This window comes from Mustelus asterias, unplaced genomic scaffold (genome assembly GCF_964213995.1).
Source record: "Mustelus asterias unplaced genomic scaffold, sMusAst1.hap1.1 HAP1_SCAFFOLD_619, whole genome shotgun sequence".
Taxonomy (NCBI): Eukaryota; Metazoa; Chordata; class Chondrichthyes; order Carcharhiniformes; family Triakidae; genus Mustelus; species Mustelus asterias.
The window spans coordinates 160868-186125 of NW_027590568.1; the positions used below are offsets into that span (position 1 = coordinate 160868).

A 25258-nucleotide genomic window follows, 5' to 3' on the forward strand; every position below is an offset into this window, starting at 1 on the left:
GCAGAGAAGGTTTACCAGGATGTTGCCTGGTATGGAGGGTCTTAGCTATGAGGAGAGATTGAGTAAACTGGGGTTGTTCTCCCTGGAAAGACGGAGAATGAGGGGAGATTTAATAGAGGTGTACAAGATTATGAAGGGGATAGATAGGGTGAACGGTGGGAAGCTTTTTCCCAGATCAGAAGTGACGTTCACGAGGGGTCACGGGCTCAAGGTGAGAGGGGCGAAGTATAACTCAGATATTAGAGGGATGTTTTTTACACAGAGGGTGGTGGGGGCCTGGAATGCGCTGCCAAGTAGGGTGGTGGAGGCAGGCACGCTGACATCGTTTAAGACTTACCTGGATAGTCACATGAGCAGCCTGGGAATGGAGGGATACAAACGATTGGTCTAGTTGGACCAAGGAGCGGCACAGGCTTGGAGGGCCGAAGGGCCTGTTTCCTGTGCTGTACTGTTCTTTGTTCTTTGATAAACTGCGGTGTTGAGTTAATAGTGCTTGCTTTGTTTAACTCTAAAATACAATAAAGTTTGTTTTTATTTGAAAAAGTTGAAATCTAGTGACGTAGTTCTGTCAGGTAATTATGGTCAGTTAATTCTCTATAAATGTTCCTAACAGGGTTGTAATAAATTACAGCGGCCACTACACTTCGCTGACTGTAGTGTTTTACAATGTCCTGAGGAAAGGCGCTGAAGAAATGCAATTCTTTGTTTCTTTTGGCGACCAGCTGGTTCAGTTCTGAGAGAATTGAGCAGAGATTTCCGTGTCCGTGTGGCTCACTTGTATCCCACGCGGAGCATTTACTGACACAACATTTAATTTGCTCCCCTTGCCGCAGTACTCACTGAGCTTCCTCTTCTGTTGGCTCTTTGCACCTGGGTTATAGCCCGGGGGATAAACCAGCTCCAGGAACTCCTCTGCCAGCTGTCCGATTCTCCTGTCCATAACATCATTCTTTGGCACTGTGTGGGGAAAAGACGATTTCCCCTATTACGCTCCTCTATCAAAGTCATTTATTCGCACCTCTCCAGCTTCCTCTCTCCCCCCGCCCCGGCTTCTCCCCCCACGCTCCCTCCAGCCCCCGCGTCCCCACCCCCACCCGCCACGGCTCTCCCTCTCCAACCCCCCTTCTCCACCTCTCTACCTTTCCTCCTCCCCCCCCAGCACCCCATCTCCCCTCTGGCTCCCCCTCTCTCCCCCAGCTCCCCCTCTGCCCCCCAGCTCCCCCTCTCTGCCCCCAGCTCAGAATCACAGAATCCTCCAGTGCAGAAGAGGCCCTTCGGCCCACCAAATCTGCACTGATGCATGAAATGCCCTGACCTGCCCACCTAATCCCATTTACCAGCACTTGGCCCATAGCCTTGAATGTTATGACGTGCCAAGTGCTCATCCAGGTACTTTTTAAAGGATGTGAGGCATCCCGCCTCCACCACCCTCCCAGGCAGCGCATTCCAGACCCTCACCACCCTCTGGGTAAAAACCTTTTTCCTCAAATCCCCCTTAAACCTCCCACCCCTCACTTTTAACTTGTGTCCCCTCGTAACTGACCCTTCAACTCAGGGCAACAGCTGCTCCCTATCCATCCTGTCCATGTCCCTCATAATCTTGAACACCTCGATCAGGTCGCCCCTCAGTCTTCTCCGCTCCAGAGAAAACAACGCAAGCCTATCCAATCTCTCTTCATAACTTAAATGTTCCGTCCCAGGCAGCATCCTGGTGAATCTCCTCTCCACCCCCTCCAGTGTGTTCACATCCTTCCTATAAGGTGGCGACCAGAACCGCACACAGTGCTCCAGCTGTGGCCTCACCAAAGTTCTATACAACTCCATCATGACCTCTCTGCTTTGTGATCTATACCCCGATTGATAAAGGCGAGTGTGCCATATGCCTTTTTCACCACCCTATTAACCTGCCTTTCCACCTTCAGAGATCTATGGACAAACACGCCAAGGTCCTTTTGTTCTTCGGAACTTCCCAGTGTCAGACATTTCACAGTATACCTCCACCCTCTCCCCACCCCCACTCCCCATCTCCACCCCCACCTCTCCACCCCAATTCTCCCTCCCCCCAGCTCCCCCTCTCCAACCCTAGGTCACCCCCTCTCCCCCCCCTCCCCCCACCCCCAGCTCCCCCTCTCTCCCGCCCCAGCTCCCCCTCTTCCCCCCCCCCAGCTCCCCCCCCAGCTCTCCCCGCCCCAGCTCCCCCTCTCCCCCCCGCCAAGCTCCCCCTCTACCCCCCCCAGCTCCCCCTCTCCTCTCCCCCCCAAGCTAACCCTCTCTTCCCCAGCACCCCCTCTCTCTTCCCTAGCACCCCCTCTCTCTTCCCCAGCACCCCCTCTCTCCTCCCCAGCACCCCCTCTCTCTCTTCCCCAGCACCCCCTCTCTCTTCCCCAGCACCCCCTCTCTCTTCCCCAGCACCCCCTCTCTCTCTTCCCCAGCACCCCCTCTCTCTTCCCCAGCACCCCCTCTCTCTTCCCCAGCAGCCCCTCTCTCTTCCCCAGCACCCCCTCTCTCTTCCCCAGCACCCCCTCTCTCTTCCCCAGCACCCCCTATCTCTTCCCCAGCACCCCCTCTCTCTTCCCCAGCACCCACTCTCTCTCTTCCCCAGCACCCCCTCTCTCTCTTCCCCAGCACCCACTCTCTCTCTACCCCAGCACCCCCTCTCTCTTCCCCAGCACCCCCTCTCTCTCTTCCCCAGCACCCACCCTCTCTCTTCCCCAGCACCCCCTCTCTCTTCCCCAGCACCCCCTGTCTCTTCCCCCAGCACCCCCTCTCTCTCTTCCCCAGCACCCCCTCTCTCTCGCCCCCACTCCCCTCAGCTGCCCTTCTCCAACACGGTAAGAAGTTTAACAACACCAGGTTAAAGTCCAACAAGTTTATTTGGTAGCAAATGCCACTCGCTTTCGGAGCGCTGCCCCTTCGTCAGCTGGAGCTCAACACCCCCAGCTCCCCCTCCCCGCCAGCTCCCCCTTTCCCTGCCAGCTCCCCCTCTCCCCCCAGCTCCCCCTCTCTCCCCCCTATCTGCTCCTCCCCCCAGCTCTGCCCAGCTCTGCACCGCCGCCCCCCCCCCCCGCCCCGCCCCGAGCTCCCTCTTATTAACAGTGGAGGAATAATACAGCAGCTGGTCTTTTTCCTTCAGCAAGTTTATTCTACATGCAGCTCAGTACAGATACAAGCTCCTCTGATTCCCCCACAGTATCTGTTCCTGCTGTGTCCATTTATACTCTTTCAGAGGTTGAGTCAATAACCATCGCCTGTCTTCAATAAGGCAATTACTGTAATTGCCACAGTATGCATTTGCTGATACACTGACTCTCCTCTCCGCATCCCCCAGCTCCCCCACCCTAACCCTCCCCCCACTTTGCCATATTTCTCCCCTCTTCATGCCCCCAGCAACCCCTCTCTGCCCCCCAGGGAGCATTACAACTGGATTCAACAATTACCCAATATTCATACCTGCCCCGGGGCCCTGAATCCAATGGGAAATATTCCCGATATACTGCTCTGTTACAGACTACGTGTGAAAGCTGGGCTTTTTTAGTCTTTACAATCACTATCTTATCATAATCACTATCATTCCTTATCATAATCAAGGACCCCACGCACCTCGGACATTCTCTCTTCCACCTTCTTCTGTCGGGAAAAAGTCTGAGGTCACGTACCAACCGACTCAAGAACAGCTTCTTCCCTGCTGCTGTCAGACTTTTGAATGGACCGACCTCGCATTAAGTTGATCTTTCTCTCCACCCTAGCTATGACTGTAACACTACATTCTGCACTCTCTCCTTTCCTTCTCTATGAATGGTATGCTTTGTCTGTATAGTGCGCAAGAAACAATACTTTTCACTGTATGTTAATACATGTGACAATAATAAATCAAATCAAATCAAATTAATTCCTTTTGCTGCTGGGCAGTGGGTACGAGCTGTACAGCAGGATACTCACGTGTCAAATCTTCAACTTCTTCCGGTTCCTTCAAATCGAGGGCCAGTGCCTCCAGATTACGGAAATGCCGCTGAATAACCGGATTCTCAAAGCTCTCAGGCCTAATCCAGAGGGATAGAAATGGTCACCATTTTATTTTAAGGAGAATTTGCAGAAATTTCCTGTTCATCTGCACTGGGGAAATCATAGAAATCCTACAGTGCAGGAGGAGGCCATTCAGCCCATCGAGTCTGCACCGACAACAATCCCACCCCAGGTCCTATCCCCGTAACCCAATGTATTTACCCCGCTAGTCCCTCTAATCTACACATCTGGGTCACTGAGGGGCAATTTAGCACGGCCAATCCCGCACACCTTTCAGACTGTGGGAGGAACCCGGAGGAAACCCATGCAGACACGGGGAGAACGTGCAGACTCTCCGCACAGACAGTGATCCCCTAAAGGCGCAGAAAGTATCGCTGGAACCTCCGACTGACCTGTATTTAAACCGGAGCTTCTGCACCACTGATTTCATCTTCTCGATCTGATCCTCGCTGGCCACTCGCTTCTCCGTAAAGCCGATCTTCCTGACATCGTCGGCGTAAGGCAAATAAATCAGGTGGAATCCTGATGGGAAAACAATACTTTTTGTTTTGTTTGTACCAGGAATCGGTGAGCATTTCACACGCCCACTCTGCCCGACTCAGGAGTTGCGTTTGATGGGATGACCTGGGATGAACATTCGCGTTTTTGCAGAAATCAGGTCAAAGCTACGACTAGTAAAGTTTTAAAGTTTAAAGTTTCAAAGTTTATTTTATTAGTGTCACAAGTAGGTTTACATTAACACTGCAATGAAGTTACTGTGAAAATCCCCTAGTCGCCACACTCCTGTTCGGGTACACTGAGGGAGAATTTAGCACGGCCAATCCACCCTAACCCGCACGTCTTTCAGACTGTGGGAGGAAACCGGAGCACCCGGAGGAAACCCACGCAGACACGGGGAGAACGTGCAGACTCCGCACAGACAGTGACCCAAGCTGGAAATTGACCCAGGTCCCTGGGTGCGTGTGTGAGTGGGGATTGCAGCTCTGTGGGGTGTTTGGATTCTTCGCGTACTTTAATGCTTTTCAGAAGTGACAGAAAACTGCGGTCCCCACATCCCTCGGAGATGGATGTTAACGACCCTGTTTTGAAGAGCAGCAGGGGAGTTTTCCCTGGTGTCTCGGCCAGTATTCATCCCTCAATCAACATCGCTTAAAAAACTCTGCCTATCGTCAGGTTACTGTTCCCAGGGAGGAAACCACAAGTGAAGACCCACGTCTAAAATCACTGCACTGCCAATGTAATGCAGGACTACAGCGATGGTAAATGATTCATTGAATGACACTGCATAGAAGCCATTCAGCCCATCATGGCTATACTGGCTCTTTGAAAGAGCTTATCCAATGCGTCTCAAGAGCCTTCTCTTTCCCCCAGCCCTGCAATCTTTTCCCCTTTATAGATTGGATCAATTTCCTCTCAGCAGTTATTATGTAATCTTCAATTTTCATCCATCCACTGTAACATGTATCCGCTATAACTCTGAACTATAGAAATCTGAAGTTAGTTCATCTGAGTCCAAGCCCAGGCTGTGGTGCTATCTTTCTCTTACGTTGATCTTTCTCTACACCCGAGCTGTGACTGTAACACTACATTCTGCACTCTCTCCTTTCCTTCTCTATGAACGGTATGTTTTGTCTGTATAGCGCGCAAGAAACAATACTTTTTACTGTATACTAATAAACGTGACAATAATAAATCAAATCAAATATCTGGTTTCAGTTCCTCTCTGCATTGGAGCTGCACACAATCAGCCAGGCTCCACTGTGTGTATATATGTGTGTGTACGTGCGGTGTGCGCGTACGTGTGTTGCGCGCGTGTACGTGTGGTGCGCTTGCACGTGTGGTGTGCGCGCGCATGTGTGGTGTGCGCACACGTGTGGTGCGCGCGTACGTGTGGTGTGCGCACATGTGTGGTGTGCGCTTGTACGTGTGGTGTGCGCTTGTACGTGTGGTGCGCGCTTGTACGTGTGGTGCGCGCTTGTACGTGTGGTGTGCGCGCATACGTGTGGTGTGCACGTACGTGTGGTGCGCGTGTATGTGTGGTGCGTGTGCGTACGTGTGGTCGTGCGTGTACGTGTGGTGCGTGCATGTACGTGTGGTGCGTGCATGTACGTGTGGTGCGTGCATACGTATGGTGCGCGTATACGTGTGGTGCGTGTGTACGTGTGGTGTGTGCGTGTGTGTGTGGTGCGCGTGTACATGTGCTGTGTGCGTGTACGTGTGGTGTGTGTGTGTACGTGTGGTGCACGCGTACGTGTGGTGTGTGCGTGTACGTGGTGTGTGCGTGTACGTGTGGTGTGTGTGTACGTGTGGTGCACGCGTACGTGTGGTGTGCGCGTATGTGGTGCGCGCTTGTACGTGTGGTGCGTGCTTGTACGTGTGGTGTGCGCACGTACGTGTGGTGCGCGCGCGTACATGTGGTGTGCGCGCGTACGTGTGGTGTGCGCGCGTACGTGTGGTGTGCGCGCGTATGTGTGGTGTGTGCGTGTACGTGCGGTGCGTGTGTATACGTGTGGTGCGTGCGTGTACGTGTGGTGTGTCTGTGTACATGTGGTGCGTGTGTGTATCTGAGATGTGTGTAAATGTGTGCTATGTGTGTACGTGTGGTGTGTGTACGTGTGGTGTGTGAACATGTGATGTGTGTACATGTGATGTGTGTACGTGTGGTGTCTGTACGTGTGGTGTGTGTACATGTGATGTGTGTACATGTGATGTGTGTACGTGTGGTGTGTGTACGTGTGGTGTGTATACGTGTGGTGTGTGTACATGAGATGTGTGTACATGATGTGTGTACGTGTGGTGTGTGTACATGTGATGTGTGTACATGTGATGTGTGTACGTGTGATGTACGTACGTGTGGTGTGTATACGTGTGGTGTGTATACGTGTGGTGTGTATATGTGTGGTGTGTATATGTGTGGTATGTGGTGTGTGTGTGGGGAAGGTGAGTGGGGGTAGGATAGGCAACAGCTACGATGCCCTCCATAGACAAATAGTGTGTGAATAATTATCATATGTGGTCAGGCAGAAAAGGTGCCGGGGATTCTGTGGCACTGGTGTGACCATAACTCAGTCAGAAAGGAGAGACAAATCAAGTGTACTCACCCAGTCAGTGAGCGATCCGAGAGAGACAGTGTCACTGACCTGGAGGGATGGTCTGCACTTTCTGATCATCCAGCGCCTCCTCCTGTGGGACCAACGCCACAAATCGGGGTGGGGTGTTCCTCCGGGGAGTGTAGCGGCAAACAGCATACACGTCCTTCTCCAGGCACTTGGTGAGCAGTGCGCTGAATAAAGTGGTGCTTCCTGTTGGGAATGTGAAACATAAACACAGCTCAGAACAATAAGCACCTGGCACCAGGGCTGGCCCAAAGGCTGCTGGAAAGGACCAGGGGGGCTGACCTCTCTGAGCTGCTTAGCAAGCGGCGACGATAAAGTCAAATTGTTACTTCATCCCCTATAACACGATAGAATTCTTCATCAAGGTGGACAGTGAGGGAGTTGATTTTGAGACTAGGGTCCTGAATCTTAATAAAGGAAACTACGATGAATATGAGGCACAAGTTGGCTTTGATAGATTGGGAAATGTTATTTAAGGGGACGATGGTGGATCGGCAACGGCAAACATTCAAAGAATGATTATTTAATCCAGTCTGGCACAAAAATAAAACTGGAAAGGTGGCCAAACCAAGGCTTACAAGGGAAATTAGAGATAGTTAAAGGTCCAAGGGAGAGGCATACAAATGATCCAGAAAAACTGTAGACCTGAGGATTGGGACAGTTTATAATTCAGCAAAGGGACTAATTAATAAGGGGAAAATGGAGTACGGGAGTAAGCTCGTGGGAAACATAAACATTGACCGTAAAAGTTTAGAAACATAGAATCCTACAGTACAGAAAGAGGCCATTCGGCCCATCGAGTCTGCACCGACCACAATCCCACCCAGGCCCTACCCCCATATCCCTACATATATACCCACTTATCCCTCTAACCGACACATCTCACGACACTAAGGGGCAATTTTTAGCATGGCCAATCAACCTAACCGGCACATCTTTGGACTGTGGGAGGAAACCGGAGCACCCGGAGGAAACCCACGCAGACACGAGGAGAATGTGCAGACTCCACACAGACAGTGACCCAAGCCGGGAATCGAATCCAGGCCCCTGGAGCTATGAAGCAGCAGTGTTAACCACTGTGCTACCGTGCCATCCAACTTCTATTAGGTGTGTGAGGTGAAAAAGATTGTTAACGACAAACTAGGTCCTTTACAGTCAGAAACAGGGGAATTTATAATGGGGAACAAAGAAATGGCTGACCAACTAAATACATACTCTGGTTCTGTCTTCACAAAGGAGGACACAAATAACGTACCAGAAAAGTTGGGGAACACAGGGTCTAGGGAGAGGGAGGAACTGAAGGAAATTAATATTAGTAGAGAAATGGTTTGGGGAAATTGAGATTGAAGGCTGATAAATCCCCAGGGCCCGATAATCTACACCCCGGAGTACTTAAGGAAATGGTCTGAGAAATAGTGGGTATATTGGTATTCATCTTCCAAGGTTCTATAGCCTTTGGGACAGTTCCTATGGATTGGAGGGTAGCTAATGTAACCCCACTATTTAAAAAGGGAGGCAGAGAGAGAACAGGGAATTATAGACCAGTCAGCCTGACGTCGGTAGTGGGGGAGGATTTAATAGCAGAGCACTTGGTAAACAGCGGCTGGACAGGACAGAGTCAGATGGATTTACACGAGGGGAATCATGCTTGACAAATCTACTGGAATTCTTCAAGGATGTAACTAGTAGAGTTGATGAGGGGCAGCCAGTGGATGTGGTTTATTTGGACTTTCAGATAAGGTCCCACATAAGAGATCAGTGTGTGAAATTAAAGTGCATGGGATTGGGTAGTGTATTGAGATGGATAGAAAACTGGTTGGCAGGCAGGAAACAAAGAGTAGGAAATAAACAGGTCTTTTTCCAAATGGCAGGCAGTGATTAGTGGGGTACCGCTGGGATCAGTGCTGGGGCCCCAGCTATTCACTACATATAAATTAATGATTTAGACGAGGGAACTAAATGTAATATCTCCAAATCTGCAGATGACACAAAGCTGGGTGAGCTGTGAGGAAGATGGAGAGATGCTTCAGTGTGATGTGGACAAGTTGAGTGAGTGGGCAAATGAACAGCAGATGCAGTATAATTTGGAGAAATGTGAGATTATTCACTTTGGTAGCAAAAGCGGAAGGCAGATTACTATCTGAAAGGCCATAAATTAGGAGAAAGGAATGTGAAATGAGACCTGGGTGTCCTCATGCACCAGTCGCTGAAGTTAAGCATTCAGGTGCAGCAGGCGGTGAAAAAGGCAAATGGAATGTTGGCCTTCATAGCGAGAGGATTTGAGTACGGGGCAGGGGTGTCTGGTTGCATATATATGGGGCCTTGGTGGGACCACACCTGGAATATTGTGTGCAGCTTTTGTCTCCTTTTCTGAGGAAGGACGTTCTTGCTGTAGAGCGGAGGTTTACCAGGCTGATTCCTTGGATGGCGGGACTGACTCCCAAGGTGAGATTGAGTCGGTTAGGATTATATTCACCAGAGTTCAGAAGAATGAGGGGTGGGGGAGAATCTCATAGAAACCCGTGTCTACGTGGGTTTCCTCCGGGTGCTCCGGTTTCCTCCCATAATCTGAAAGACGTGCTGGTTCGGTGCATTGGCCATGCTAAATTCTCCCTCGGTGTACCCAAACAGGCGCCAGAGTGTGGCAACTCAGGGATTTTCACAGTAACTTCATTGCAGTGTTAATGTAATTGTGACACAAATAAATAAACTTGAATTTCTAACAAGACGAGACAATGTAGATGCAGGAAGGATGTTCCCCAATGGCGGGGGGTTGGGGCGGCGTACAGAACCAGGGATCACAATTTAAGAATACAGGCTAAACCATTTAGGACAGAGATGAGGAAAAATGTCTTCACCCAGAGGGTGGTGAATATGTGGAATTTGCTACCACAGAAAGTAATTGAGGCCAAAATATTGAATGTATTCAAGAAGCAGTTAGATATAGCACTTGGTTGGGGCGAAGAGGATCAAAAGATATGGGGGGGAAGATGGGAACAGAATATCGAGTTGGATGATCAGCCATGATCATAATGAATGATGGAGCAGACTCGAAGGGCTGAATGGCCTCCTCCTGCTCCTATTTTCTATGTTTCTAACCAGGGTAATAGGATTCAGCACCTGACTCCTCGATTCAAAGTGTGAGAAATCTTTGGCGTGATCTATGATCCAGAGCAGTGGAGAGAACACATTAACGCATTCAGTATGTAACCGCATGCTGTAATGAGAGGAAGTGGACCAGGTACAATGAGCTCAAATTCATCTTCTCATCTCTTAAGATATAATAATGCTCAGGTAGCATCAAACAATCAGTGATACAGCTCCCAAGGATAGGGGATACTCTTCAGGGTATTCTAGGATAGTTATATTCTATGCAGGGTTTTCTAGCGTAATTATATTCTATACAGGGTATTCTAGGGTAGGGGGATTCTAGAGGAGGGGTATTCTATCCGATAACATATTTGCATCTGCTCGATATTACGGCTGCATTGTAAATATATAAAATGTCACTCTCTCTCTCTCCAGTAGGATTCCTTCATGCTGGAACATTAGCTCCTAACGTTTTAACACTTCTCGCTGCCACTGCAGGGTTTCCCATCATTATCTGCATGAATCTGTCTTGTGAACCATCAGCTAACTGAGGAGAAGGGGGATGAAGTTTGGACCCTGTGCTCTATAAATACCCTGGGTAGAGCCATGCCCACTTGGCCAAAGGGCAGCAGTAACAGCGGCTGAGGGTTACCTGTTATCAGCGTCTCATCTGGGTAAATGAACTGTGGGGATCTGATGTGGTGGTGCTTCGTTAGGAGTGACAATGGCTTGAAACCAATGAGAACCAAGCCTGGGCCATCAAATCTCTTCAATTCCTCGGTTTCCTCTTTCTCCAGAACAATCTGCCTCTGTCCATAAACCTGGGAACCAAAAAGAACAAGAACAGGCTTAAATTATATGAAAGAGCAACATCTTTCGAGGTACTCGCCCGCTGACCCTCCCAAAGCCTGTCCACCATCTACAAGGCACAAGTCAGGAGTGATGGAGTACTCTCCACTTGCAGCTCCAGCAACACTCATGAAGCTTGACACCATCCAGGACAAAACAACCGCTTGACTGGCACTCCTCCTACAAGCATTCACTTCCTCCACCACGGACACATTGGCAGCCGTGTGTACCATCGATAAGATGCACTGCAGGAACTGACCAAGGTTCCTTCAATAGCTCCTTCCAAACCCACAACTACTTCCAACTAGAGGGGCCAGGGCAGCAGATACCTGGGAAGACCATCACCTACAAGTTCCCCTCCAAGCCACTCACTATCCTGACTTGGAAATATATTGGCTGTTCCTTCACTGTCGCTGGGTCAAAATCCCTGAACTCCCTCCCTAACAGCACAGTGGGTGTACCTACACCACATGCACTGTCGCGTTTCAAGAAGGAAGCTCACCACCACCTTCTCAAGGGCAACTAGGGATGGGCAATCATAGAATCCCTGCAGTGCAGGAGGAGGCCATTCAGCCCATTGAGTTTGTACCGACCACAATCCCACCCAGCCCCTATCCCTGTAGTCCCATGTATCTATCCTGATAGTGCCCCTGACACTAAGGAGCAATTTATCATGGCCAATCAACCTAACCCGCACATCTTTGGAGTGTGGGAGGAAACCGGAGCACCCGGAGGAAACCCACGCAGACACCGGGAGAACGTGCAGACTCCACACAGACAGTGACCCAAGCCGGGAATCGAACCCGGGTCCCTGGCGCTGTGAGGCACCAGTGCTAACCTCCGTGCCGCCCTAACGGTCCTCTTCTGGATTAGGTCACACTGTGTGATATGAGCGATCACCGTCATGAGTAACACAGCCTCTGTGTTATTTTGTTAAATAACACAGAGGCTCAAGCACGCTCTGTTCATTAGGCTGGACATATTTTGTGGAATAATCCATCAATATAGATGGTCATGTAACCACATCAAGCAGATAAACTCAATGAAGCGAAAGCAAAATACTATGGACGCTGGAAATCTGAAATAAAAACAGAGAATGCTGGAAAAGCTCAGCAGGTGCACGGAGAGAGAAGCAGAGTTAACATTTCGGGTCCGTATGCCTCTTCTTCAAAGAGCTAATCCAGTGAAGGTCTGACTGAAAAATGGAAAGTTAATCTCGGTATAAAAAGAGCAAAGGGATGGAAGCCTCTTCCCACTGGCTGTCTGGATTACGATGGTACAAAATATTCAGGACATTGGAAGAAGGGTGATGCGTATCCCAGAAACGGGGCGGCACGGTGACACAGTGGTTAGCACTGCTGCTTCACAGCGCCAGGGACCCGAGTTCGATTCCCGGCTTGGGTCACTGTCTGTGTGGAGTCAGCACGTTCTCCCCCGTGTCTGCGTGGGTTTCCTCCGGGTGTTCCTGTTTCCTTGCACAGTCCGAATGACGTGCTGGTTAGGGTGCATTGGCCGTGCTAAATTCTCCCTAAGTGTTACCCGAACAGGCGCCGGAGTGTGGCGACTAGGGGATTTTCACAGTAACTTCACTGCAGTGTTAATGTAAGCCTTACTTGTGACACTAATAAATAAACTTTTAACTTTAAACAGGTAACCAGTTAAAGACAGAGCAGAAAATAAAAATGATACCTCGTACTGATCCTTATTTTAAAATAAAAAAGCAAGTTACAGGGAGGGAATCAGTTTGTGGAAGAAAGGGATGGAGAGAGTCAAATGTAAGTAGAAAGATTCCTACATTACAGCAGTGGCTAAACTTCGAAACCAATGCTGAACAAGGAGACAGGTTGTCGAAGTTTTTTGTCTTGCACTCATCAGGACAAACCCCAGAAGGTCAAATTTCAAACAATTGTGACAATTTATACCACAGGAGAAAAGGGTGTTGATTGGTTGACAAGTCGACTCTGATTGGCCGAGGTCTTGCCATGGAGAAAGCAATGGGGAGCTATAGGCTCCTCAAGCTGCCAGATAATTCAAAACAGGTGCAAGGCTTGGGCATATTCCTTTTGTCTGCAGGAAAGTTCAGAAGTACTTCATTGGCTGTGAAGTGCTTTGGGCCATCTTGAAGTTGTGGAAGGCGCTATTTTAATTAACACAAGTTCTTTTTCTCTTTATTTACTCATCTCATTACCATTCTATCTTTGCCTTGCACCATTATCTCTTCTGTTATTTAATCTCTGCTGCCTCCCCTTTCACTCTTTCCAGCCCTCCATGCATACCTTCCTTCTGTACCTGTTTGAACCCTGTGGCATGTCTAACGTGGGCTAGTTGTAAAGAAAAGTCATCGACCTAAAACATTAACTCTTGTTTCTCTCTGTACAGTACGCACAAGGGATACAATAACAGGGGAGTTCTGTTACTGGATGAGTAATTCAGAGGTTTTGACTAATGATAGAATCATTAGAATACCTACAGTGCAGAAGGAGGCCGTTCAGCCCATCAAGTCTGCACCGACCACAATCCCACCCAGGCCCTGTCCTCATAAACCTATGCATCTACCCGAGCTAGTCCCCCTGATACTAAAGGGGCAATTTAGCATGGCCAATCCACCTAAACCGCACATCTTTGGACTGTGGCAGGAAACCGGAGCACCCGGAGGAAACCCACGCAGACACGGGGAGAACGTGGAAACTCCAGATAGACAGTGACCCAAACCAGGAATCGAACCCGGGTCCCTGGCGCTGTGAGTCAGCAGTGCTAACCTACTGTGCCACCGTGCCGTCGATCTAGAGGCACGAGTTCAAACCACACCACAGCAACTGGGGGAGAAAAAGAGAAGATGCTGGAAAATCTCAGCAGGTTTGGCAGCATCTGTGAATAGAGAAAAGAGCCAATGTTTCGAGTCTGGATGACCCTTCGCTAGAGCTGTATAATAAAGGGGAAATTAGTCTGTGATCATGAAATTACCCGATTGTTGTAAAAACCCATCTGGTTCATTAATGCTCTTTAGAGAAGGAAATCTGCCGTCCTTACCCGGTCTGGCCTGTCTGAGGATCCAGAACCGCATGGCTGACTCTCAACTACCCTCTGATTGACTTAGAAAGCCACTCAGTTGTGTCAAAAGTCATGATGAAACTGCACTGTGGATGTGCCTTCACATCGCAGAGTGCAGCAGTTTTAGAAAACGCCCCATCATCGCCTTCTCGAGGGCAATTAGGGATGCACAATAACTCACATCTCGTTCATGAATTAAGAAAGAGCATTTTCTGTTTGTATTTCAGATTACCAGCATCCGCAGTGTTTTGCCTTTGGTCAGGCAGGAGTTGACGTTTTAATTCAGCACAGTATAGGTTCACCGTCCTTTACCTGGGCCTTCTTGGTGTCGCTGGGCAGGAGCAGACTGCCCGTCTTCCCGTTAAACCAGCGGGTTTTGGTTTTGACGGGCTTGTTGCTTTCTCGGTACAGGCGGATGGCACTGGGTTTCCTGGCACTCCGCACGAGATTGTAAACTCCGACTGAAAGTTCCACGCCTTCTCCCAGCTTCAGGTTCAGCCTGGCCAAAACAAAACACAAAAAAAACAGGACATCAAATACAAGCGGCACCGGAACAGAGAGTTTAACAGGGGCTGAAACTCAAAGACATTCTGATGCACATTAAGCGGTTGAAGAAGGCGGCAGTTTAGGGATGGGGGGCGGTGGGGTTTAAGCCAAGGTCCTGACGACTTGGTCAGTTGGATGTAAAAGATCCCACAGCACCACATGGAGGATGGCACGGTGGCACAGTGGTTAGCACTGCTGCTTCACAGCGCCAGGGACCCGGGTTCGATTCCCGGCTCGGGTCACTGTGTGGTGTTTACACATTCTCCCCGTGTCTGCGTGGGTTTCCTCCGGGTGCTCCAGTTTCCTCCCACATTCTGAAAGATGTGCTGGTTAGGGTGCATTGACCCGAACAGGCGCCGGACTGTGGCAAATAGGGGAATTTCACAGTAACTTCATTGCAGTGTGAATGTAAGCCTTACTTGTGACTAATAAATAAACTTTACTTTGGAGAGCAGGGAAGCTCTGTCCTGTCAAATTAACCTCCAAAAAACAGATCTGGTCATTATCTCACTGTTCAAGTGTGTGTGGAAAATAGTTGCTATGTTTACCAATGTTTGTGAGGAGGATTGTCAGAGGATGCAGCAGGATATCGATAGACTGGATAGACTTGGGCGGAGAAATGGCAGATGGAATTTAATCCAGACAAATGCGCCTCTGTTTTCTCAGAAGACTAAGGAAATTTGGCATGTCCACTATGACTCTCACCAACTTCTACAGATGCACCATAGAAAGCATTCTTTCTGGTTGTATCACAGCTTGGTATGGCTCCTGCTCTGCCCAAGACCGCAATAAACTACAAAAGGTTGTGAATGTAGCCCAATCCATCACGTAAACCAGTCTCCCATCCATTGACTCTGTCTACACTTCCCGCTGCCTCAGCAAAGCAGCCAGCATAATTAAGGACCCCACACAGCCCGGACATTCTCTCTTCCACCAAAAGATACGGTCACGTACCAACTGACTCGAGAACAGCTTCTTCCCTGCTGCCATCAGACTTTTGAATGGACCTACCTTGCATTAAGTTGATATTTCTCTACATCCTAGCTATGGCTGAAACATTTTTCACTCTCTCCTTTCCTTCTCTATGAATGGTATGCGTTGTCGGTATAGTGCGCAAGAAACAATACTTTTCACTGTATACCAATACATGTGACAATAATAAATCAAATCAAATCAAAGATGATGCATTTTGAAAGGTCCAATGCAGTACGGAAATACACAGGAAATGGCAGGACCCTTAGAAGCATTAACATACAGAGGGATCTGGGCGTACAGGTCCACAGTTCCCTGAAAGTGGCAACACAAGTGGATAAGGTGGTCAAGATGGCGTATGGCATGCTTGCCTTCATCGGTTGGGCCATAGGGTGCAAAATTTGGCAGGTCAAGTTGCAGCTGTCTCGAGCTTTAGTTAGGGCATGTTTGGAATATTGCATACAGTTCTGGTCGCCACATTAAAAGTTTACCAGGATGTTACCTGGTTTGGAGGGTATTAGCTATGAGAAGAGATTGGACAAACTTGATTTGTTTTCATTTGAACGTCAGAGGCTGAGGGGCGACCTGAGAGAAGTCTACAAGATTATGAGAGGCGTGGATAGAATGGATAGTCAGAGTCTTTTTCCCAGGGTAGAAATGCCAATTACTAGGGGACAGAGGTTTAAGGCAAAAAGGGGGAAAGTTTAAAGGAGATGTGAGAGGCAGGTTTTTTTACACAGAGGGTGGTAAGTGCCTGAGACGCGCTGCCAGAGGAGGTGGTAGAAGCAGACACAATAGCAACATTTAAGAGGCATCTGGATAGATACATGAAAAGGCTGGGAATGGAGGAATTTGCTATGTAGAGACGACAGGTCTTCAGTTTAGAAAGGCGTCCTGTGTCGACGCAGGCTTGGAGGGCTGAAGGGCCTGTTCCTGTGCTGTACTATATTCTTTGTATGGCCGATTCCTGTCAAAGTAACATGATGCACGGTAGCACAGTGGTTAGCACTGCTGCTTCACAGCTCCAGGGTCCTGGGTTCGATTCCCGGCTCGGGTCACTGTCTGTGTGGAGTTTGCACGTTCTCCTCGTGTCTGCGTGGGTTTCCTCCGGGTGCTCCGGTTTCCTCCCACAGTCCAAAGATGTGCGGGTTAGGTTGATTGGCCAGGTTAAAAATTGCCCCTTAGAGTCCTGAGATGCGTAGGTTAGAGGGATTAGCGGGTAAATATGTAGGGGTAGGGCCTGGGTGGGATTGTGGTCGGTGCAGACTCGATGGGCCGAATGGCCTCCTTCTGCACTGTAGGGTTTCTATGATTTCTATGATGCACTTTATGATGTTTCAACATAAGAGACGCAGCAGAGAAACAGGCCATTCAGCCCAACAGCTGCATGCCAGTATTTCCGCTTCCCATGAACTTTCTCCCTCCCCTCTCCCTTTTAGCGTTATCAGCGTAACCGGCCAATGATTTTCTCTCTCATGCTCATTCAGCTTCTCCCTAAATGCAGCTACACCATTCATTACAACCCTGTGGTAGCCAAGTTCCACATTCCCATCACTCTCTGGGTAAAGAAATTTCTCCTGCATTCCTGGCCTGGTCACTACCTGGTGTTGACAGTTTCTGGTTTCGCTCTTCCCTGCGAGTGGAAACATGCCCTGAGTGCCTAATCTATGAAGATCGTCCGTACATTTGAGCAGATTGTGTGCATGAACACGGACGTTCTGTCTGCCAAGGTCCGCAGGGAGTACATTAGAAGCTCTCCGAGGACCCAGGAGACACGGTGCTACTCTGAGTGACTGCTGACCTGGTGACGGTCCTCTTCTTGTAGTCCTTGGCCCACACTTTCCGAAGCAGATCGTCCAACCTGGCTGACCCCTCGCCTTGCACAGCTGCATCCCCATCCTCTGATACACTGACAATGTCGCAGTAAAAGAGAGACATGTCAAACCCACCAGGCTTCTTCAGATGCATCAGGTCAAGGATGATCCCTGTACACAGACAAGGGCAGAGACAAAGACACGACATTCACAGCATAGCAGCAAAAGGCAAAGCTTCTGTTATTATTGCTCGCGAGATGATGGGCGGGATTTTCCAGCCACGCTCACCCCCAAGGGTCCATGTCCCGCTCGCTACGATTCCCGTGGTGGGCGGGACGGGAAAATTCCGCCCAGTCTTTTGACAAAAATGATCGGCAATTTTCCCTGCAACGTTTCTCAGATTCTTTAAGTTGGAGCTGGACCCAGTTCTTGACGAGGGTAAAGATTGTGAAGTACAGAAAATCAGATTTGATCTGTGATCTCCTAGGCTGGTTTTGGTTGCCTGACGGGTTTGACTTTGGGCCTGTTTATTTGCCTTGATTAGCAGACTATGTCGGTGACTGTGGGGGAAGCGGGGAGTGGAGGGATAGAATGAGGAAAGAGAGGAAGAAGTGTTTAGTTCCGGTCTTCGTACCATCACGTCACAGGGCAGGCTGGCGTGGACTGCAGGTCTTACCCTTCCCTTTAGTTACCCTTTCCCTTTAGATGCTGGCTGGCAGGACACCAACCCATGTTGGGAAACAGCCTTCTGGCCATCCCTACAGAACCACGCTTCAGGTGACAATCAGGACAGTGGAAGCAGTGAAGGGATTGTTCGATGAAGCTCCAATGCACAGTACAACACTGGTCTGGCCACTACACTGTCTAACCCTGCTTCAACACAACTGAATAGTTTGAAAGGGAGAAGAGTGGGCCTAAGGCTAGTATTTTAAACTTAAATAAAGGCAACTATGTGGGCATGAAAGTTGTGCTAGCTAAGTGAACTGGGAGATTAGGCTAGGGGACAGATCAATAGACAAGCAGTGGCAGACATTTAAGGGGCTATTTCAGAATATTCTGAATAAGCAAATTTCTACTATTAAAAAGATTTGGAGGGGGAGGACCCACTTCTGTGGTTAACTAAAGAAGTTAAGGAAACTGTCAAACTTAAGCATCTGACTGCAGGCCAGATGATTGGTTAGAATGTGAAGAACAGCAGAGAATGACCAAAGGTTAATCAGGAGAAAGAAATTAGAGTATGAGAGGAAGATGGCTAGAAATGTGAAAACTTATAGCATGTGTTTCTACAGGTGTTTAAACAGGAAAATAGCAAGTTAAGTGGGCCCTCTAGAGAGTGAGAATGAACCATAGAATCCCTACAGTGCATAAGGAGACCATTCAGCCCATTGAGTCTGCACCAGCTCTCCGAAAAAACATCTTACTCAGATCCACCCAATCGATTTATCCCTGTAACCCCATGCATTGACCATGGCTAATCCACCTAACCTACAGTATCAGGAGAATTAGCTGGGTAAATACATAAGGTTATGGGGATAGGGCCTGGGTGGGATTGTCAGTGAAGACTCAATGGGCCGAATGGTCTCCTCCTGCACTATAGGGATTCTATGATTCTACACATTTTTGGACACTAAGGGGCAATTTAGCATGGCCAATCCATCTAACCTGCACATCTTTGGACTGTGGGAGGAAACCGGAGCACCCGAAGGAAACGCACGCAGACACGAGGAGAACGTGCAAACTCCACACAGGCTGTCACCCAAGCCGGGAATCAAACCGGGTCTCTGGTGCTGTGAGGCAGCAGTGCTAACCACTGTGCCACCACGTCGCCCAATGGGTAGACAATAGTAGATAATAGGAAGATGGCCAACAAAATGAACACATATTTGGATTTCGTCTTCACTGGAGAGGATACATAAACATTCCAGAAATATCTGTAAATCTGGAGGTGGAAAGGGGAGAGGAACTTGGTGAAATTACAATCATTAGAGAAGTGGTTTGAGCAAACTGATGGAGCTAAGGCTGGCAAGTCTCCGGGTCCTGATAGACTTCATCCTAGGGTCTTGAACAAATGAGGTGGTAGATACATTGGTGTTAATTTTGCAAAATTCTCTAGATTCTGGAAAGTTTCCATCAAATTGGAAAGTGGCAAATATAACCCCTCTATTCAAGAAGGGAGGGAGGCCAAAAACAGGAAATTATAGGCCAGTTAGCTTGACATCTGCCGTGGGAAAATTGTTAGAATTGATTGTTAAGTCCAAAGATGCGCGGGTTAGGTTGATTGGCCATGCTAAAATTGCCCTTAGTGTCCTGAGATGCGTAGGTTAGAGGGATTAGTGGGTAAATATGTAGGGATGTGGGGGTAGGGCCTGGGTGGGATTGTGGTCGGTGCAGACTCGATGGGCCGAATGGCTTCTTTTTGTGTTGTAGGGTTTCTATGATTCTATGAAGGAGGCTATAGCTGGACACTTATAAAATCCCAAGGTAATTGGGAAAAGTCAGCATGATTTTGTGAAAGGGAAATTATGTTTAACCAACTTAATGGCATTCTTTGAAGGAGTACCATATACTGTGGATAAAGGGGAACCTGTAGATGTGCTGTACTTCAATTTCCAGAAAGCAAAGCAAGAAGAACAAAGAAAAGTACAGCACAGGAACAGGCTCTTCGGCCCTCCAAGCTTGCGCCGATCATGATGCCTGTCTAAACTAAAACCATATGCACTTACGGAGCCCGTATCCTTCCATTCCCATCCTAGTCATGTATTCGTCTAGTTGCCCCTTAAATGCCGCAATCGTACCCGCTCCCACCACCTCCCCGGGCAGCGCGTTCCAGACATTCATCACCTTCTGTGTAAAAAAATTGCCTCGGCACATCTCCTCTAAACTTTTCCCCCACGCACCTTAAACCTATGTCTCCTAGTACCTGACTTTCCTACCCTAGAAAAGAGCATCTGACTATCCACTCCGTCCATGCCTCTCATAAGCATTTGATAAGCATCAAAGATTATTGTGAAAAATAAAAGCTCACGATGTACGGGGTAACATTTGAGCCTAGATCGAAGACTGGCTGGCTGGCAGAAAACAGAGAGTATGTATAAATGGGTCTTTGTCTGATTGGCAGGGCAGGAGGTCATGAGCAGAGTCTTGTAGAGGTCTGTGCTGGGGCCTCAACCTTTTACATCAATGGCTTAGATGAGGGAAGCAAAGGCATGGGAGATACATTTGCAGACAGTACAATGATAGATAGGAAAGTATGTTGTGAAGGGGACGTGAGTTTGCAGATGAATACAGACAGGTTGAGTGGGCAAAAATCTGGCAGATGGAGTATAATGTGGGAAAATGTGAAGTTGTTCACTTTAGCAGGAAGAATAAAAAAATCAGCATTACTTAAATGGAGAATAATTGCAGAATGCCGAGGTGCAGAGGGATCTAGGTGTTCCTGTGCTTGAATCACGAAAAGTTAGTATGCAGGTACAGCATGGAAATGAGAAGGCTAATAGAATGTTATTCCTTATTACAAAAGGAATTGAACATAAAAGTAAGGATAGTATGCTTCAGTTACACAGGGCATTGGTGAGACCGCATCTCAAATACTGTGTGCAGTTTTTGTCTTATTGAAGGTATGGTGGCACAGCGGTTAGCACTGCTACCTCACAGCGCCACAAACCCCCGGGTTCCATTCCAGCTTTGGGTCACTGTCTGTGGAGTTTGCACATTCTCCCCGTGTCTGCGTGGGTTTCCTCCGGGTGCTCCGGTTTCCTCCCACACTCCAAAGACGTGCAGGTTCGGTTGATTGGCTATGCTAAATTGTCCCTAATGTCAGGCGCATTAGCAGGGTAAATATGTGGGGTTACAGGAATAGGGCCTGTGTGGGATTGTGGTTGGTGCAGACTCGATGGCCTCCTTCTGCACTGTAGGGATTCCATGGGATTTTAAGGAAGTGTGTAAATGAGTTGGAGACGTTTCAGAGGGGGTTTGCTGGATCGATAGCTGGAACGAGCGGGTTATCTTATGGGGAAAGGTTGGGCAGACTGGGCTTGTTTCCACTGAAGTTTAGAAGGGTGAGGGGTGACTTGATTGAAGTAACTAAGATCCTGAACGGTCTGGACAAGGTGGGCATGGAAAGGATGTTTCTTCTTGTGGGAGAGTCCAGAACGAGCGGGCACAGTTTTAAAATTAGTGGTCGCCCTTTTAGGACAGAGATGGAGAGAATTGTTTTCTTTCAGAGGGTTGCATGACTTTGGAACTCTCTGGCCGGAATTTACTGGCACGTCCGCTCGAGGTTCGTACGATCCCGCCCGAGACTAACGGAGAATGCCGTTCTCCGAGCCTCACCCATCCCTGGAATCAGGGCAGGCGTGCCGGTAAAATTCCGGCCTCTGTCTCAGAAGGCAATGGGGGGTCACTGAATATCTTTAAGGCAGGGGTAGAGAGATTCTTGTTTGGCGAGGGAATCAAAGATTATTGTGGGTAGATAGGAATGTGGAATTTGAAACACAAACGTACAAGGCATGATCTCATTGAACGGCACAGCAGGCGGGAGGGGCCGAATGGCCTACTTACGCTCCAATTTTGTGCGAAGCACTATTTTCAATCTTGTCAAATCCATCCATTGCCTCAGCCCTCCCCGTCTCTGCGACCTGCACCCCAGTCCGATAACCCTCTGAAATCTCTGCTCTCAGGTGACAAGCTGAGGAAGAGGGTCTGCAGTGACCCAGAGGGTCAAGGATCGGGGGGGGGGGGGGGCGGCAGCCATAAGCCAGAGGGCTGGTAGCAAGAGGAAAGGTGAGGGAGTGGAAGAGGCGGGGAGCTGAAGGGGCAACGACAGGGAGGGTCAGCGAGTGGAATGTGTGGCACGTGGGAGATTCGGCAAGCATGATGGGCAGAAAACCGGAGCAAAGTATATTTATATCTTTAAATTGATTTCATTTCAAAAGTTGTTCCATCGACCGCTATAGTAATTCAGCAACGTTAAATATTTTCACTCGCAGGTTATCATGTTGAGAAATGTCCTACAGACTCTAAAGACAGCTTTCACATTGGTTTTAATGGGAAAACCTGATTTGTTTAAAGTTGTTTCACATAAAGTTGCACTTCACGGCAATGCAACTGCAATCTTAAGTGAGGACTTTGTGATTCAACATCTTTGAACCAGTCGCTGACAAAGGCTTGATGGTAACAGTGGTTTGCCGACCTGTCTCTCGCAGGTCATTGGCCTTTGTTCTGGTCAGTCGTGCTTTGGAGCTGTCTTTAGCATGTGGGTTGTCATTGTTGGTGAACAGCATGATGCGCTTGTGGCTCAGTTTCAGCGTGACGTCACTGAAGAGATTGGAGCAGACCCAGAGAGCATCGCTCAACGAGTCATCGGTACTGTGGCCTATGTTCTTCTTGAAGGACTTGTTCCCCTTCTCCCCCTCATACTGGTCCAACTCCAGTACTCGCTTAGCACCTGAGCCCAGACAGAGAGAGTCAGATTCGAACATCAATCTATTAAACACACCAGGGGAGGCGATGGCCCAGTGGTATTATCGCTAGACTATTAACCCAGAAACTCAGCTAATGTTCCGGGGACCCGGGTTCGAATGGCGCCACAGCAGTCGGTGGAATTTGAATTCAATTTTTTAAAAATCTGGAATTAAGAATCCACTGATGACCATGAACCACGGTCGATTGTCAGAAAAACCCATCTGGTTCACTAATGTCCTTTAGGGAAGGAAATTTGCCTTCCTTACCTGGTCTGGCCTACATGTGACTCCAGATCCACAGCAATGTGGTTGACTCTCAACTGCCCTCCAAGGGCAACTAGGGATGGGCAATAAATGCTGGCCAGCCAGCGACGCCCGTGTCCCACAAATGAATAAAAAACAGGAAATGGCCCATGTTCTTTTTACATAGATACAGGATGATGACCTATTAGGGACAGAGGCCTCAGAAACCTGCTCTTACACTTTCAAACTTAAGGATCCTGGGGTTAGAACTCTCCTCCTCTTGGCTTTTTAATTTTTCTTTTATAGGATGTGGGCGTTGCTGGCTAGACCATCTCATATTGCCCTCGAGAAAGTAGGTGGTGAGCCGCCATCTTGAACCGCTGCAGTCCCTGTGGTGTAGGCACACCCACAGTGCTGTTAGGGAGGGACTTCCAGGATTTTGACCCAGTGACAGTGAAGAAACGGCCGATATATTTCCAAGTCAGGATGGTGAGTGGCTTGGAGAGGAACTTGCAGGTGGCGGAGTTCCAAGATATGTGCTGCCTTTTTCCTTCTAGATGGTAGAAGTCATGGGTTTGGAAGGTGCTGTTCATAAGTTGATAAGATATAGGAGCAGAATTAGGCCATTTGGCCCATCGGGTCTGCTCCGCCATTCAATCATGGCTGATATGCTCCTCATCCCCATTTTCCTGCCTTCTCCCCATAACCTTTCAACCCATTACCAATTAAAAAATCAGTCTAACTCCTCCTTAATTTTACTCACTGTTCCAGCATCCGCTGCACTTTGGGGCAGCGAATTCCAGAGTTTCACAAGCCTTTGGGAGAAGTAGTTTCTCCTCAACTCTGTTTTAAATTTGCTTCCCCTTATCCTAAGACTATGACCTCTCGTCCTCGAATGCCCCACCAGCAGAAGCATCCGCTCCACGTCTACTTTATCCTGTTGAAGGAGCCTTAGGTGAGTTGCTGCAGAGCATCTTACAGATGGTACACACGGCTGCCACTCGGTGGAGGAGAGTGAGAGTGTTGAAGGTGGTAGATGTGATGCCAATCAAGTGGACCGCTTTGTCCTGGATGGTGTCGAGTTTCTTGCGTGAAGTTGGAGCCGCACTCATCCGGGCAAGTGGGGAGTATTCCATTACACTCCTGACTTGTGCCCTGTAGATGGTGGACAGATATTGGGGGAGTCAGAAGGTGAGTTACTCCCCGCAGAGTTCCCAGCATCTGACCTGCATTTGTGATGTGCTATTCAGACACGAGGCTTGAAGCTCAGTAAATGAAAGGCTTTTATTTACTGTTAATGAAACTACCAGAACTTATATACACTATCCCAGACTGAAGGGGTCCCGGCCAGAGCAGGGACTCTTATACCTCTCCCAGGAGGCAGAGCCCGACTGGGATGTGCCACAACACTACAATACAAAGGTGTAACAACCCCACCCTAACCCAACAGCAACAATAGCACAATCCAACAGTAACATATGTACATCCTTGTAGTCCTGGCCAGCCCCTGGCTCAGCACTATCCAGTGGGAACCAACGATGGTTCACCACATTCACCCCTCCTTTGAAAACAAAGGCCGGCGGGGTACAAAAAACCCAGAATAAAATGTCAGCAGTCCATAAGTTCAGACGGTCAGGGGGACCGCACCGTTGTTGTGACCTCCTCAATACCGGCGGTGACACCGGAGTAGGCACTTGCGGTGGCGTTCTCCCCAAAACGGCGTCCAGCTGTTCTTCCACGGACTCACAGGCCGGTTGACCCTGAGGTGACGGTAGTCCAGGGGATCCTGACACGCCCTGCGGTGGCGACCATCTTCTGGGCTCAGGCAAGCTGTACATGGGAGTAAAATGGTTAAGCAATGGTCCCGATGCTGCCCGCGCCGTGTCCGGGGAAGAAATAAGAGATAATGGGTTTGTTACTGGGGGTATGGGAGCGACAGGGGTTGCTACGTCCCCTGCTGGCGCCAGGTCTCGGATCGAGACCGTGTCCTCTCGCCCGTCAGGGTATGCCACATAGGCATACTGAGGGTTGGCGTGGAGGAGATGGACCTGTTCGACCAACGGGTCAGACTTGCGGGCCCTTATATGTCGCC

The 25258-nt window shown here is 49.0% G+C and overlaps 1 protein-coding gene across 1 annotated transcript in view; it reads right to left on the reverse strand.

Annotated features, from left to right (window-relative positions):
* Window positions 1-551: 551 nt before the first annotated feature.
* The window catches only part of LOC144487150 (X-ray repair cross-complementing protein 5-like), a 37512-nt gene continuing 12805 nt past the window's right edge, over window positions 552-25258 (reverse strand). Inside the window, exons 5-13 of the mRNA XM_078205210.1 lie at window positions 22653-22907; window positions 17449-17632; window positions 14442-14628; window positions 10882-11050; window positions 7164-7325; window positions 4416-4545; window positions 3940-4040; window positions 841-957; window positions 552-733 (exon numbers count right to left, since the gene is read on the reverse strand). Of these exons, the coding sequence (XP_078061336.1) occupies window positions 552-733; window positions 841-957; window positions 3940-4040; window positions 4416-4545; window positions 7164-7325; window positions 10882-11050; window positions 14442-14628; window positions 17449-17632; window positions 22653-22907 (1487 nt within the window). The remainder of the gene's footprint in view (window positions 734-840; window positions 958-3939; window positions 4041-4415; window positions 4546-7163; window positions 7326-10881; window positions 11051-14441; window positions 14629-17448; window positions 17633-22652; window positions 22908-25258) is intronic.